Consider the following 16098-nt stretch of genomic DNA (forward strand, 5'->3'; position numbering starts at 1 on the left):
ATCACATTTTTTCCTCAGGCCCACATTTGTAAGAATCTTTTGATTTTATAGTCTGAGTTTTGCCCACTGACAACTTTCAGAATTTATATGATTTCAGCCTTGTAATTTGCCAGAAAGCCTAAAAATAACAGAACATCGGCCCTGTTTATCCACTTAGAAGATGAGGGAGAGAAAACAGAGGAAAAAAAATCTGTGCTTGACAGAAGCAAAGGGCTTGGTCAAAAGACCATGTATTCAATTGAAAGTCTTCTGTAGAGTCCATCAGGTTCTGGGGCTGGTCCTTATATTCCTCCAGAACATGGCAACAATACTACTTCAACCCATGAGCCATGTATCTAAAACACAACCTTAAGTAAAACTCAGAGTTTATTCTATAGAACACACCTCTAGCATCTGTAGACCCTTGATTCTTATAGCACTTTTTCAACTTCTACATTTTTCAGCAGGAACAATGCTGTTTACAGGCAGTACACTCACATTTATACTTTTATCCAGAGAATTAACCTGTAAAAACAGTACATTAATTATGCATGTATTATTAATTTCAAATATGCTTTCTGCTTAGAAAATCTGAGTATGCATGCAAAGTTTAAATCTTTATCTCTTCAAAGTCAAATTCTGGCTGGCTCTTTCGCGTACTTTGCGAAACAGAATTGCATCTCTTCTGCATTTTTCTTAAACTCAAATCTCAAGTTTCTCTATCTTCAGAGTGCAGACAGTAGATCTTATAGACAATGTTAGACCCAGGTGAGATTCTGAAGCTGTCCAAAGGAAGTGTGCATGCTTTCCATAGTTTATATCTTCTGGCAAACTACATTCCACTGCGTATGGTTCAACGGTTTGTGAGCATCCAGACAAAAAGTAAACAAACAAGCAGCAGCTGCTTGGTTTACCTAGAGCAAAGGGCACAGAAGCCCTATGTTAGCTTAGGGAGAAAAACATTTTTCTGGAAATCATGCAGTAATATTGTTTTCCAAAGTTTTATTCCTCATCTATAAAATATTACAGTTTCTGACTCATTATTCAAACATTATCATAATCCATAGAATATTTTTCCCCTCCTTGCAGCATGCAAAGTAGAAAAATATATTTTAAATGGTTTGTTCAAAGTTAGCAGATAAAGGGAATGCTTTTTCCATTCTAAAAGCCTTTGTGATGTTATTGTCCATTTCCTAATGCAGAATGCACAGTAAGATCAGAGCTGAATAAGGCAAGATGCTGTTTCAAATTCCTTTTTGAAGTAGACTGATCACAGAACTTGACTTCTATGTTGCCATCGCTGAATGCCTCCCTCCTGGCCTCATCTGAGTCAGTGGGATCTCTTCGAGAAACACTTGCCTTTTGTCGCCTCATAGTAATCCCCGAGTTCCCAAGTTGCCTCGTTGGTGATGCATTTTCTTTGACAACACAAAAGCAGATGGCAGACAGAAAATTTTTCTTGAAGTTTTCATTCATAAAAGCATACACAATAGGGTTGCAAATAGAATTGAAAAATCCTATAATTTGGACAATAGCAAAGATCATTTTGACTGTCACATCATTATACTCCTTTTCAAAGTTACCTGGAAAGGAAAAAGGAGATATGCCGTAAGCACAGAATGGTATGAATACCCATTACTAAGCCCATTTAGATCCAGTCTGGCATTAGAAGCTTTTGTCTACTACCATGAAAGCACCTTGCTGGAGGTTCTTAATTTTAGCAATAGGATTTCAGCAGCAAGCAAAGATCAAGACCTACCACACAGTCTTGCTTCTATACATGTAAGGAAGGACAGAGTAGTCTGAAAGACAACTCATGAGCCAAAAAAAAAAAAAAAAAAAAAAAAAAAAACCTTGCCCAATGGCCAAGTGACAGAAAGCCTCCAGTCTGCTAAATGTAGGCTTTGTTTATTGAAGTATTCCTCTGACTCTGTGTCTCACGTTCATGAGAAACTTGTAAGCGTCTTTTCACTGAGTATACGCAGCTTCATTCTCTGTGCTGACACAGATGGGCTCATAGAATAAAAATGCACCTTCTTGGTGATATCTCACATTTTAATTACTTGAGATCACGGAATACCCTGAGTTTCTTGAATTCAAATACTTGGCTAAGAAACTTTGGAAACAGCTGTACAAGGGTTTACATGGTGAGCTAAATGAGGCCTTGCAGCAGGGGAAACAATCCCTGAAAGTGACAGTGGAAAGAGAGTGAAGTGCTATATAGAACAGTTCAGGGCAATCTCAATATGGGACAATCCAGACAATTTTAAAAGTTACAGCTTAAGCATTTTTGGTTCTGTCCAGGCATAAACATGATTTGGTTCATCCGACTGGCTGTAGCACTACTGACTTATCTGCTATGATCTTATCAGCAATAGAAGAAAAAGAGACAACTGTTGCCTTTGGCAAGTGGAACACAGCTGGTACTGAACACTTCAGTGTCCCTACACATGGCCAGCTGCATAGTCCCACCTGCTATCACTACATCCATGTAGAAGGAGAGAGACCAACAGTGCCCACTCTCACTCCCTCCACAAAGTCCAGCACGGTTTACAGCAAGACACAGATCTTTTTTAGTGCTACAGCAGGGAAGAGGAGATCTGGCTGACACACAAGTATTTCTCAGATATGTTCATCTCCCAAACACTACATCTGATAAGAGGTTTCTGAAATGTACTTACATTTTCTGTGAGCACTGCAGATCTGTCTATTACTCAGACTTCAGAGAAATTCATCTCTTGTTGATTATGTATCTCTATTACAAGACAGCGATTCAGGATTTATAAGCAAAACATTAACCTTTGCTAGCAGAAGGTATTTCATAGCTGAATGCTGCAGCAGCACTAGCATTTCATAATCTGCAGTTCCATTATTGGGAAAAAAATAATAATAAAAAAACTAAAAAAAGTTTTTATTGTATGACACATGGCAGATACTCACTGTACTCTATCATCATGTGAATCACATGGAAAGGGGCCCAACAGACTGCAAAGAGAAACACCACTGTCACCATCATAACAATTGCTCGCTTCTTCTTCCTGAAATTGCACCAAGACATTTTATACTGAATCATTAAGTTATGTAAGTTAACCTAAGTTTCACTGAGTTAAATCTGTAAGTATGTTCTGATGGATGCAGATGCAAATAACCTCCCGAGAGAATGCTCCAAAGTACATAATTCCTTTTGAAATAAAAAACTGTAGTATCATATACATCCGGTACATAAATTAACACCTTTTAATTTCTCTCTTTCAGGGAAAACACCACATGTGGTAGTTGCAGCAAGCAGTGACATTAGCATGTCTTGCAATGCATTTTCACTCTATTTAAGTAAATACAATTCCAGTAGTAACAGAGGGGGAAAAACACCTGAAATTCCATTATAGCTCAAAAAACAAGTGTCCCTTCCCAGAACTGGGAGCACTAACTGTACCTGCAGTACCTCATTACACAGAGAATTTGACAGAGAGCAGGTGAAGCTATGCCCCCGAAATTCAGTTTTTGTTGCTAGGTGAAGTGCTGGAATAAGGAGCAAGAGATGCGCTCCCTGCCTTAAATATCTGACAGACTCTACATATGTATGAATTCATCATTGTTTCTGAATTGATATCATCAATATAACTAGGTTTATAGATCCCAGGATGGACATCTCTCACTTGAGCTAAAGAAGTAACCGTTCACTGGCAGCAACTACAGGATCTTCTTTCTATGTGAAACATTCACTAAACTGAGGACCAACACAAAGTTTAGATGAATGTCACCCTAACTGATGTGAAGTCACATCCTCCTTCAGTTTTGACCGATAACTGTCTGCTTCTTTAGGCACTTCCTCAGACATTCGTCTAAGGAATCATTTGTCTTTAAGCTGCTTGCTAGTATTTTCCTTACAGCCCATACTTAATGTGATACTCTCCTCAATGCACACAATTGTTAGAGGTTTCTAGCACGTCAGGTAACAGACAGATTTGCCAAATTAAAGTAAAAGTGTGAGGTAATATGAAAGGTAGCCTATTTATGTGTTAAATAGCAAAGTTATTATAAATGTAAATAAACTTATTTATTTCTCCAATGGATAATTATTGAGTTTATAACTTTTCAGATACAGAGTTACCATCTTGATAGTCTCACAAGGCACAACAAATCTCAAAACATTTGGATCTCTTTGGAAGCTATATCAAGTTAAACTGTATCAAAGTAGTTCTTCAAGTGAGTTCTGGTTTGTTTGGTTTTTTTCTCCCCATGTGCCAATTTAACCTATAAAGGGCTCGTAAAGCAGTGTTCACAATCTCAGAGTTATATAAAGAGCTTTCCAAAGAATATATGGAAATAATACAGCAGCATTTTCCCAAATCATTTTCTAACTCACAGCCTACATCTTTTAAAAGCAACAATTTCACAATGCATAATATGGGATTTATTGAAGTGGCTTGATTTCCAAAGTGTCTCTACTGTATACTTTGATGAAAACAATCTTTAAGTTGTCTTAAATCAGGCAGCTAAGTGATAAATAGCTAGCTAGCTTTAAAAATCTGGGCCATGCTTGCAGACCTCCCACTGGATAAGGACAGCCTTTATTGCACTGGTTCTCAAGAACTGCCAGAAGAACAAATCTGCTTTTTAAGAGTCAAAGTTCTAGCTGTACTTTATGATCCTTGATATTTTATTTACAAACCTTGATATTTTAGACATTTCGTTCCCATGAATGGTTTGAAGAACTGAAGCATCTCCCACTCGTTTCTTAATCCAGAGTTCGTAACCAATTTTAGTGTACAAGAAAAGCATCAACATCAATGGAAGAAGGAAGAGTATAACAAGAATGAAGGTGGTATATATCTTCTGATAAATAGGACTGGTCCATTCTTCCAAGCAACAAACATATACTTTTTCATATAGAAAGTCATATTTAACCTGCAACAAGTGTAAAGGAGATGAGTCACTACAGTAATTATCACAAGTGTAAAGACCAAGCACATTCAAATGTTCCTTGCTTTTAAATATAAGGACAGAAAGAGACCTTTCAAAGTGAGAAAATTCTTCCAATCACTTTCCACATGAAGTGGTGGATTTACTCAAGTTGACAGAGAGCAGTCAGGACATGCTCCAATTTGTACTCTTGAAAAAATTTTTTATTTTTTTTTTTTTAAACAGGATTTTCAAAGGAAACCTTGGCTACATACTTTGCAAGTAGAGACAAGAATGTAGACATGTCACAAAATAACCCTTTTTAATAAAATGTTCCTGTTAACATTCAGACTCACAAGCTGCAGATTCTGACAAGGCATTTTTCCAACAGTGCATAATAACTCCTTAAACTATAATGGACAGCTAATTACATTTTAAACTAGATACAGTTCTTCCACATCCTGGAGAACACTATGTCATCCTGAAACATTAATCTAAGCCCTACACTGCTGGGTGTCAGTGCACCTATAAAACAAAAGCAAGGCACAGTGCAAGTCACATTTGCAATTATTGCTGTTTGAAATAATTGGGGTACATAGGTATGACTAGTCCCTGCTGGTAGTCTCTCTTCCACAGCATGGTAGTCCTAACTATTCGTCTTTCTCATGCTGGCATACAGAACAAAAGTTTCATTTCTGTTAATCCCCTCTCACATTTGTCAGGAAGCTTATTCAATCTTGTTGCTAACCTTGCAAAAAGATCCAGCAAGGGCTGAGTTTAAAACATAAATTTCCATTTCGCCTAACATACCTCAAGCCGCTGCACATGCCACATAGGTGACCCAACAATAACTGCCAGCAACCAGACTATGCCTGTAAACAAATACACTTTTTAATACTCTGTACAACAAGAAGTGTAAGTTTTAGTGCCAACAAGTTTAACAGCTTCATCTGTGAGAGTCAGGTGAAGTAGACAACTTACGTTAAGAACAATATTTTTGATCTAAAGCAATCAGACAACATTCACATCAACAGCATCCTCTTCAGTCATCAGTCTCCTTTCTTTCAAGCTACCTTCATTTATTGGTATCCAAGTGTAAAGAATTTAATTTACACAAGCAACATTACCTATGTTCCCTGTGTAACAATGGAAGGACCATTTACAACTGTGACATTCCTTTAGCAGTGCTTGTATATTTTGAATATTTCTTCTTAAAGAAAATGGCTATCAAAAGTCTGTCAGAGTTCTGGTCAAATAAATCTTTGACTTGGGATTCTGGATTTATTGTCAGGATTTTGGCTAGTAATCACTCCACACACGGACACTATCCTTGAGCTATTTTATAAACACTGATAGATTCAGCATTAACTCCACCTCTGTATCACTAGTTGTATCAGTGCCTTTTGCTCTTTACACCATCTACACCAGTTAGACACACAATTAATTCTCCAAACACGCAGGCAGTGCAGGATGAATACTGGAGATGCCTAAAATCTTACCAAGCATTGTGAAAGCTCTTTTATTGGTGTACTGCCACTTCATTTTCAGTGGATGCACAATTCCCTGATGTCTTTCCATAGCAATGCAGGTCATCGTGAGAATCTCAGTTACAATAGCAGTGGATTGAACAAACGGTACCATCTTGCAAGCAAAGGCACCTGCAATAGTCAGAAGGTAAATTAAGCAACTCTTGCAGTTCATGAAGAAATATTAACACCAAACTTCATTACTGAAGTGATATTGTGAAAAAAAGGCTTCTCATATTTATTTTAACAGCTACACTGCTAAGTTGCCTATTTTAAACTATTCATCAAATGGAGCTTTCAATAGTCATTCTTCTCTTGTACATCATTATACCTGAAAAAACAAGAGTTCTTGCTTTGTTCTGTATCAGTCAGACTCTGTCAAAAACAAAACAGGAATAAATCTTCAACCATCTACTTTCAAATGCCCCAAACTACAGGGATACTATCTTTTATCTCAGCAGATTATTCCTCAGTTTTATGAAGGTCTTTGTGTTTTCTGTTCTGAGTTTTGCCTTTTCTGCTGTTACCAATACATTCCTTCTTTTCATTTAAATATCTCTCTATTTCTGTACACTTTGGCACTTAAAGCACCATTCTGCCAAGTGATACATAGAAGTCCTCTAACAGGCTTAATTCAGTCTCTTCATTTTTCCATTCTCCAGCTCTCACTCTTCTCCGATTAACACATTATGCTAACGACACTGCCTGAATTAAATGCAGTTTCCTGGGTGCAGCTTCACAAGAGTCGTACAGTTTGCTACTGTGAGGTGCTGTATTTATGCACAGCCAGCCCAGATCTATGGCCTTCATTGCTGCTATAGCTTCCTGAAAGCAGGTATTTAATTCTTAGCCTATTAACAGTCATTCTCCATTACTCATTCCCAAGTCTCAAACATCTTAACAGCTATGAGGCCTGCTTTCTATAACAGCCTCACATCCCTGCGCTCTCAGTCCTTATTACCTACTCTGGGAAGGTAAGCCAGTCTTCATGAACTACTTGGCTTGCTCATGTATTACTTTTACTTGACTGAAATTAGGTTTCTTCTATCAGACCTCAAAATGGTAGATTACCTGGTAAATACAATACAGAAAATTAAAAATGTAGAGAGACTTCAAAATTGAAATTCTTCTTCTGCAGGCTGCTTGTGAGCACCTCCTGCTTGAGTTAAGAAGATTTCTCATTACTTTGCGAAAAGAGGGGCTCAAGAATTAAATTGAGGGGGAGGGAGGCTGTTCCTTTTCAATCTTAGTCCTCATTTCCCACCTCTGGAAAAGCATGCATATTTAAAACACCACGCTGTAACTCAACAGCATTAACACTATAGATTTTAACTCAAAAGAGAAATGAGGCTAACAAGTGAAGTCAGTTTCCTTGAATACTGTTTCTCAAACCATGGAGGGGAAAAATACTGGAAAGTGATTGCAAAAACTGCTATAACCTATTCTGGTAAATTCTTTGAGAACAGACTTTTGAGAACATACCTTATATGCCAGAAAAACCTAAAATTTCCTGGTGGAGGGAAAAAAAAAAGCTAAGTTTTTAAGTATCAGCTGTCGCTAAAACAGAACTCTCATTTTAAGCACAAGAACAATTTCTGCTTAAGAGAAAGATGTGCTCTGAAGTCTATCATTTCACTCCTCAGGATATGCTCAATGCTCAAAGCACTTTTTCCTCCCTAAAAATAAAAGTTCAGAATCATGGCATAATGACAAAAAAAAAAAAAAAAAAAAAAAAACACACAAAGATGAATACAATCTCTGACTTGCTCTTGAAAAACAATAATTAGCTTGATTTGGACGAGAAGCCTGGCTAGATTTTTACTTAAGCTGAAGTTAATATTCTTAAGACCAGCTCCAAAATTTGTGCTGACATCATCAACCTGAGGCCATTCATCAACATCCAATGAGTCAAATTCAGGTTCTAGAGAGATGAAGCTCGGGAAAAAGGGTGCCACTGTCTGCTTCCCAATACAGAGCCCAAAGACAGACCTATTCCAGGTCTTAGAGATACTTGGGAGATTTCTATGCTATGCTGCATAAAATATACAGCATCTATGTAACGACTCTGAACCCACAGATAAGCACAGCTCCAGCACATTAACCTTTCTCATGTCATTCCATGGACTGAAGCCTTCTTGTGCTAAATGGGGTAGTGGGATAACTTGAGTCTATTTCTCAGATTCCTGTATGCCATTTTCTTGGTTTTGGTAAGCTAAATCTTTCACAATAGAACTTTGTTTTAGTTCTTTTGCAATCCATTAAGTGTTTTTAGGAATCTAATACGCAGTGGAAAGATTATAGCGTTCCAAAGATTTTTAAAAGGCCATTGAAAAAAATTGATAGAAAAGTATCTTTTTGGCCTTTTCCACTTAAATCCCCTCAATACAAAAACGTGTGGCTTTTTTGAAAATTTTACAGTATATTTTACCTAGTATTTTAAGTATGTATCAAAATATTTAACTTTCTACAAGATAAGTCTTTCAGTAAATACTTCTTCCAATAAATTGTTACTGAAAAAAAAATTGAAGCATTTAATACTGATCATTTCCAATGGGGAAAGAAAATCACTTCCACAGGATTACTGGGAATTAAAATAGCTAATTGCTTCTCCTTTTCAAAAGGTTAAGAGATTCCCAAAAGTATTCCTTATGCATGGCTGAAAAGCGGATGGTTTATTCAATGATTAGAGTTTTCCCTAAGGATAACATATTAGAAAACTGCAAATATAAATGATGTTCCCTTAAACAATTCTTCATACCTTCATTAGCAAACATTGTCCATGGATGAGGTAGCAGTTTCATTACCCATATAAAACATCAATTTTTCTTCTTTTATTCGGGCAAAAAAGCAAGTTTCTAAAACCATTTTGTAATAAAAGTTAAACTGCTACTGGCTCTGTTAAAATGTTATTGACCAAGCCCTTGTGCTTAACTCTGTGGAGTAAGTCTCTATCATAGTATGTAAACCAAACATAAATGTATGTTCTCTCCAGCTCACATGGTGCAATCTGTTTTCTTGTATTATGTAAGTTCAGGGGAGAAAACAAAACAGTTTCCACCATAAAACAGATGATACGCTTGAAGGTCTTACAAACTACACTGGGCAGCACATTGTTTTATATCAGTTCTTGGGTATGCAGGAATTTTGTGTCCTTAGTATATAATCTGTGATGCACAAGTCCCTCATATGTTACGTACAGAGGAAAAAGAACACAATTTACATACATTTGCCCAGAAGAAGGTATGAGCGTGTGCATGATAGTAAGATCTGTGCTAGCCTAGTCTGATTTTTTATGGTCAGCTACAGCAGTTGAGATGAAATGGCACGGTATGAACCCACAATTAGACTACGCTCCTTGAAAAACCCATAATTTAGTTACCAACACATTGTAGAGTTCAGACCACTGCCTCTATGCTGTGATTTGGAAAAGGAGACCACACAGCTTGGCCTAGCTCATCAAGCTATCCCATCCCTGCACCATGCACCCTCCTTCCTCCTAGGTTCACAGGCAGCGTCTCTGGTTATGAATTTAGAGCCACTGCGACAGACACCACAGAGTCTTAAAGGCAAACTGGAATCAGCAGCAACTTATTTCAAAATGCAGCAATCAACAAGTGAAAAACGTAAACACAAACATGCAAGGATGTGGGACAGCTAAGCAGCAAAGCTTTGCTACTAGAACGTAAAACTACTGCAGAAAAGTACTAAGCAGTTGTGGCACAAACAGTACAGGTGGAGTTTTTTGGGATGGGGTAGAGATCCAGCTCTCTCCTGAAGAAAGGGACTCACTAACAGGGAGAGAAGCAGCAAATGACAAGCATAGCCCTGGTTCACTCAGTACAAGGCAAAGATCTCCAATTATTTCTACCACAGGAAGGAGGTAGTGACTGCCCCACTAAACCAACTACTGCAACAGCAAATATTTTACATCAGTCATTGTGTTTAACGCTCACATAAATCCATTAATGATGTGCACAACTTGTAGTAAAAAACAACAAAACAAAAAAAACCCCTATGTTAAATGTGTGGGTACAATAAGTTTTGTCAGCATTGTTTGCTGCTTTTCATTTTAGTCAGGTGTCGCCCTGTCCCTCTATTATAACAAAACTAAGCCTGTTGCTTCCTTTGCTAAGGCATTCACTGTAAAACCCTTTCTCAGCCTGTCTTCATATAGAATTTTATTCCTGCCTCTGCTCATAAGCAAATGCCTGAAAATACACAGTAGCAGAACCATGGAGAATGAATGATAAGGCAGGATTTCACCCACACAGACAGGAGAAAACTAAAAAATTATCTTGTTCTTGTGGAAACAGACCAATCCCGAGACATAACCTCTTACACAGCAGGAGGCAGAAGTGTCCTTCTTACATCCCTGACTTGATTTAAAATGTTTAGACACAACTTAAATCAGAAAGTCAGAAAACCTTAAAAACAGGAGATTCAAATAGCTGAATCTCTCATGTTCTGTTTTACTGTCTAGTATAGATCAGTTGAACATATTTAACAGTATGTCAATAGAGTTTGAGATTATTTAGAAATTGTTTAGTATCAAAGAAAATTCCAGAAGTAAGTCAGAGTGAAGAAGTTTCTAATGTCATACTGAAGAACAGAAATGAAATTCTATAGAGATGTCTAAGAATATCAGACAAGAAAACAAAGAAAAAATAATGTTCATTACTAAGATTAATTTTTAATCTCATAGTGAGGGATGTTTGTACATTCTAACACAGAAAACGTCGTAAGTAGGGACGCATAACTCTTGATACAAGATGGTTGGTTAAGAACTGAGTACACGCTAAATGGAGAACTGGCTACAACATGCAACTCAGTTTTCACCCTAGCCTTTACATACCAAGGAGCTGTCATACCAAGGAGCAGCTGAGGTGCCTAAAACCAGACATCTACTGCTCCTTTAGATGCCTTCAGTAAGCAAGACACCTGTACATAACAGGGAGATATGACAGAGGATGTACAGAAGACCCCCACCTCTGCAGTAGCAGCCAGAGGCCAGGCAAGATACCCGGCGGCCTCTCAAACAGTTTGCGCATCCAGTAGTGCATCAGATGATTCACTACTCTGCAAATGGTGAGAAAAGCCACCATCCGGCATCTGTTTTGAGAAGATTTATTTCATCTGATGAAACAGGGAATTTGTGAGAAAGACATTACCATTGCCAGCTCTACAGTAACCTGATGTTTGCCCTTATCTTTTGCCAGAGCTATTATACTACACAACATCAAGAGTTACTTTCCTGTTGCTTCAAGTAGTACTGCAGATATTGCTTTTACTCAGCTAGGTATTTTCAGAAGTTAAAGCATCTCATGTAATGTTTGGCCCAACAGGAACAAAAGCCAAAATTTATCTTTAATGGTACTGCCACGAGTATGACAATGAGACCTCTACTGCTCTCTCCTGTCTATGATCATATAAGAACAAGATCTTCAACTGATCTAGTTCACACTGAGATTGCCTGTTTGCTGTATGTATTGAAGAGCATCTTATTCACTTTCCCATTTTATCCATTTTTACTAATAAATATGATCCCAGTGATCATCTATGCCAAAGCTGCAATTTTAAATTTTCTTCCACTGTATCTTCCACATAACAGAGAGATTAGTTTGCAGCACCTGCATTAAAAGGTCTTCTAGAAGTTACAGCCTTCTTAATGGCAAAGTCTAAATAAGACACTGCAACATATGCTGTCATTTTAACAGTTTCACACTCTTCTACAGATTCTTAAGTGATCAGAGAACCAAAGCTAAGACTGATTCACCTATTTTTGGTCATGATGCTGATGATCAAAATGTTTCCAGTTGCTCCCTGTGTAGAGCTAGCAGTTCTATGTTAATGCTGGATAATCACCAGGCAAAAGGAGGCATGCATTCAGCTTCTTGAAACTGCAGGTGGTGAATTGTAAGTGAAGTTAAAATGTATTAAGAAATACACTAAGGAAGAAGTCATGCCAGTGCCTTAGTCTTTCCCATCTCTGTCAGAAGTGAATCAAGGTCTAATAAATGTAATGCAGTGATCATGAGAAATCTTCAGTTTCTAAAGAATTTAGACAAACACACTATCTGTCATAGAGAGGAGCCACTCTCTGCAATTCAGTTTGCATTATTTTACATCACCAGCTACCAATGTTTTCTTTGGAGTTCTATTGTAAACTACGCACCCGGAATCCTGTGGGATTAAAGTATTACATCCTTCACTTTAGACACACCAAAATAGTAATTAGTCCTTTCCAATAGCACTCCCAAAATGCCTTAAAAATTAACAGCTGCTCAAAAAGGGTAGCTGTTCTTGTGTTTGTATGTACAATCTCAATAATCGAAGGTGTTAGCAGTTCTGCCCTCACACCTCTGTTCTGCTGTGGATTTTCTGGAAGCAAGAAGAGGAGAAAGTAGAAGGAAACAAAACACACACATACAAGCATGCAAATACAGAATCAAACCCAATTCAAAGGCCAGTACGAAACATATCTATGTCTCAGTTCACATAACCTAGTACAGGTGTTTCAGTGATGCAAGTGCAGCTAAATCAAGAAATAAAATGACCCCAAATGCTCAGCAACCCGAAGATATATCTAGTAGCAAGTGTCTCAGAATGCACCACTTTTTCCAGCAGGGATATATTATGGCAGTCAAAGTGCCTTGTTCTTAACAGGATTGGAGCTTGCACTACTTGGAGCAGAGTCTTGCACTACGGTAGATGAGAATAAGCTCTCTCAGGCTAAAAAATGGGAGGCAAAAGAAAAACTAAACCAGTAAAGCCAGCAACGGAAAGACTCCTCCTAGTCTGGTAGGCTCCAATTTGCAATATGACTGTAATCACTGTTCATGCTTCACAGTGTGAGCCTCAGGAATCAGATACCCTTGAAGAAATGCCATCTATTTATATCTCATTTGCTTCCCTGAATTTTATTTAACTCTTTTTCAACAATCAAGGGTAACATTCATCAAATATGTTACTTATTATATCCTGTCAATATTGCGTTACTGAAAGTTAATTATTTTCACAAGACCATAGAGGTTGATATCAAAGCCAATGGGACATATGAATGCACTTCTATTAAAGATGCTCTAGCACAGCAAGAGGGTAGAGAAAACACACAGCAAAACCTGCACAACAGTGTATTTTAAAATATCCAACTATTGAATATCTGAACACAAGGGTTTTGGTCGGTGGCATTTGTTGCAACTGTATCATACTTTTTACACCCATTGCTTCCAGATTTTGTCAAGCACCCCCAGTAAGAGAAGGTAAACGGAAACATTATGTTTACTTTCCCTATACTGCTCCACATGCCTCTGCCATATCTGCAGTAGTTCACCTTCAGCAGGGGCTCCATCTCACCCAACTTCTAGATGACTCTGGTCAGATGCGGGGTCTCAAGCTGACAGACTGGAGTGCCCTCTATGAGGGAGAAGAATCCCGTTTGTTATCTTTACAGTCCAGTCGTCTCCCCTTTATGTGGAATCTCTTGATACCTCCAAGAGCCTTCTATTGTATTCTGTTTAAGCAAGGAGAACTGGAACTAAAACAGTCAAAACAAGGACAGGCAGAAGTAGATACCAATGTATTCCTTTAATTTTATTGCACATGCTTATTAATTTGGGGGTTCAGCACTTGTACTGCCTTAAAACATTGGTGGCCTCCCCCAAAGACAGCTTGTGAGAAAATAAAACAGCTGCACAGAAATATTTTTTTCATTGTCCTTACTATCAGTTACCCCTGTAGTCCTCTATTCAGCATTTCTCCTACAAAGTTCCTGGCTTTGAGATAAAAAGTAAAGCTTACTTCTCATTGGGTTCAATTTTCAGCAGTCTGGTTTTCAAGTCTCCTCTGATCTGCCAATTTTCATCCCATATTTTAGCGTACTGACTGTACTGGAATTAAATCTCCATGTTTTGAAGGCAACCTTCACCAACTCTCAACAGCAAAATCACAGGAGAACTGAAACATAATGGTGCCACTGTATGAACATCCTTACAGTTACAAATATTTCAATCTGCAGAAGGACAAGATCTTGTCTGCTGCAAAACAATCCCTTATACTTTTTCCCACATATGGTTGTCAACCACCATCTTAAGATCAGGAGAAGAAAGAGAACTGCCCTTTTGCAATGTTAATTCACCTTTGTCTTTTTGTAGCTTTACTTTGGAAATACGATGCAAAAAAGTATACCTTCTGGGCATCAGTGAGACCTTACCCAAAGGTCCTTCACGTCAATGGGAGTATAACATAATTCCACAGACACAAGCAAGTCTTAAAAATAATTCATCATTCCAACATAAATGAAAATTCTGTGTAAGAGAAATAGTTGTCATGAAATTTTCTATCCTGCAATCCCAGAAAAAGCCGATCCTTTACAGTTGGTTTACAGATAAGCTTCTTTATAAACAGCCGAGCCACTGGCCAAAAACACCCAAAGAGCCTACAACCTAAGAAAACTGGATGAGTTCCTTGTGTACTACATTTGGTCAGACACCCAGATACCCAAATCTGCAGATAAGCAGCTCGTAAATTCAGAATATTCTATAACATGTTTTCTCACTGCCTCCCACCCTGTTTTTCCAAGGATGCACTTTTTTCTAGAGAAGGGTTAAAGGGTTCTAACTCCAAATCTGCTGATCTCAAAGGAATTTAAGCTGAGTAACGATGGAATGATGTTTTACCTGCCAGACAGATCTCATTACTTGGGGGGGGGGGGGAGAAAAAAAAAGGTCTCACCCGCACCACACAATCTGTAGTTTCTTACAAACATACTGCAACTTTTAACAACACGTGAACACGAAAGCACAAGAGGTTTAACACAACCTGAAGGGGTGGTGCAGACGTTATTTAACTCCGCTGAAAAGCGACTCGCAGTACGCCGAGGGCAAGGAATCGAACACCTAGAGATAAAGCCCTAACCCCGCAATAAAGCGTTCGAACGCCTGGGCACGGCCAGCGGCTCCCGAGAGCGCGGACGTCTCGAGTTTTGAGGAGTTTAAACGCTGTGAGAGTACGAAGAACTTCACAAGCGCGCTCAGAAGTTCACGGAAATACCACCGCCGACTACGTTGCTATTAAACGCACTAAGGGAGACCGGCAGCCCCTTCGCAGGGGTCCGGCGCGCGGAGCCCAACGGCCGCGCGGAGCCCAACGGCCGCAGGACACCCGCCACCCTTCGGAGCCCCTCACGGGCGGGGGGACCGGCGGCTCCACGCGGGGTTTTGCGGCCGCAAGCGCTGCCCCCCAGCAGCCTCTCCGCCTTCCCCAGCCGCCGCCGACCCCGTAACGGCCCCCCGGCCCGCGCCGCGGCCCCCCGACACCCACCGCCGAGCCAGTTGGAGGAGATGTTTTGCAGCATGGTGAAGGGGACGCAGAAGAAGGCGATGAGGAGGTCGCTGAGCGCCAGGGAGCAGATGAAGATGTTGGTGACGGTCCTCATGGCTTTGCTGCGGGTCACCACGTAGAGCACCAGGCCGTTGCCGAAGAGCGCCAGGGCGAAGATGAGCACGCAGATGAGCACGAAGGCCACCTTGGAGCGCCCCGGCAGCTCCGGGATGTACACCAGCGGCCGCAGCCCGTAGAGGGCGATGAACTGCTCCCGCGTCACGTTGTTGTCCCGCAGGAGCTGCGCGAACTGCTCCGGGGTGATGTTCAGGGACCGCATGGCGCCGCCCGGCCCCTCAGCGCACCCGCCCGG

The 16098-nt window shown here is 39.5% G+C and overlaps 1 protein-coding gene across 2 annotated transcripts; it reads right to left on the minus strand.

The window, feature by feature from the left end:
- Positions 1 to 966: 966 nt before the first annotated feature.
- Positions 967 to 16069, minus strand: QRFPR (pyroglutamylated RFamide peptide receptor). Of its 2 annotated transcripts, none has more exons than XM_026081444.1 (6): positions 15726 to 16069; positions 6381 to 6539; positions 5692 to 5753; positions 4652 to 4887; positions 2920 to 3017; positions 967 to 1562 (listed from the first exon to the last, which is right to left on the minus strand). In XM_026081444.1, exons 1-6 carry the CDS (start codon positions 16063 to 16065, stop codon positions 1159 to 1161), a joined length of 1299 nt encoding a protein of 432 aa, XP_025937229.1. In that variant the 5' UTR covers positions 16066 to 16069; the 3' UTR covers positions 967 to 1158. The 2 variants fall into 2 exon arrangements, with proteins under 2 accessions (XP_025937229.1, XP_025937230.1); XM_026081445.1 differs by having other exon boundaries at positions 971 to 1562; positions 2920 to 2964.
- Positions 16070 to 16098: the final 29 nt, after the last annotated feature.

The sequence above is a fragment of the Apteryx rowi genome, unplaced genomic scaffold, assembly GCF_003343035.1.
Source record: "Apteryx rowi isolate R43461 unplaced genomic scaffold, aptRow1 scaffold_55, whole genome shotgun sequence".
Taxonomy (NCBI): domain Eukaryota; kingdom Metazoa; phylum Chordata; class Aves; order Apterygiformes; family Apterygidae; genus Apteryx; species Apteryx rowi.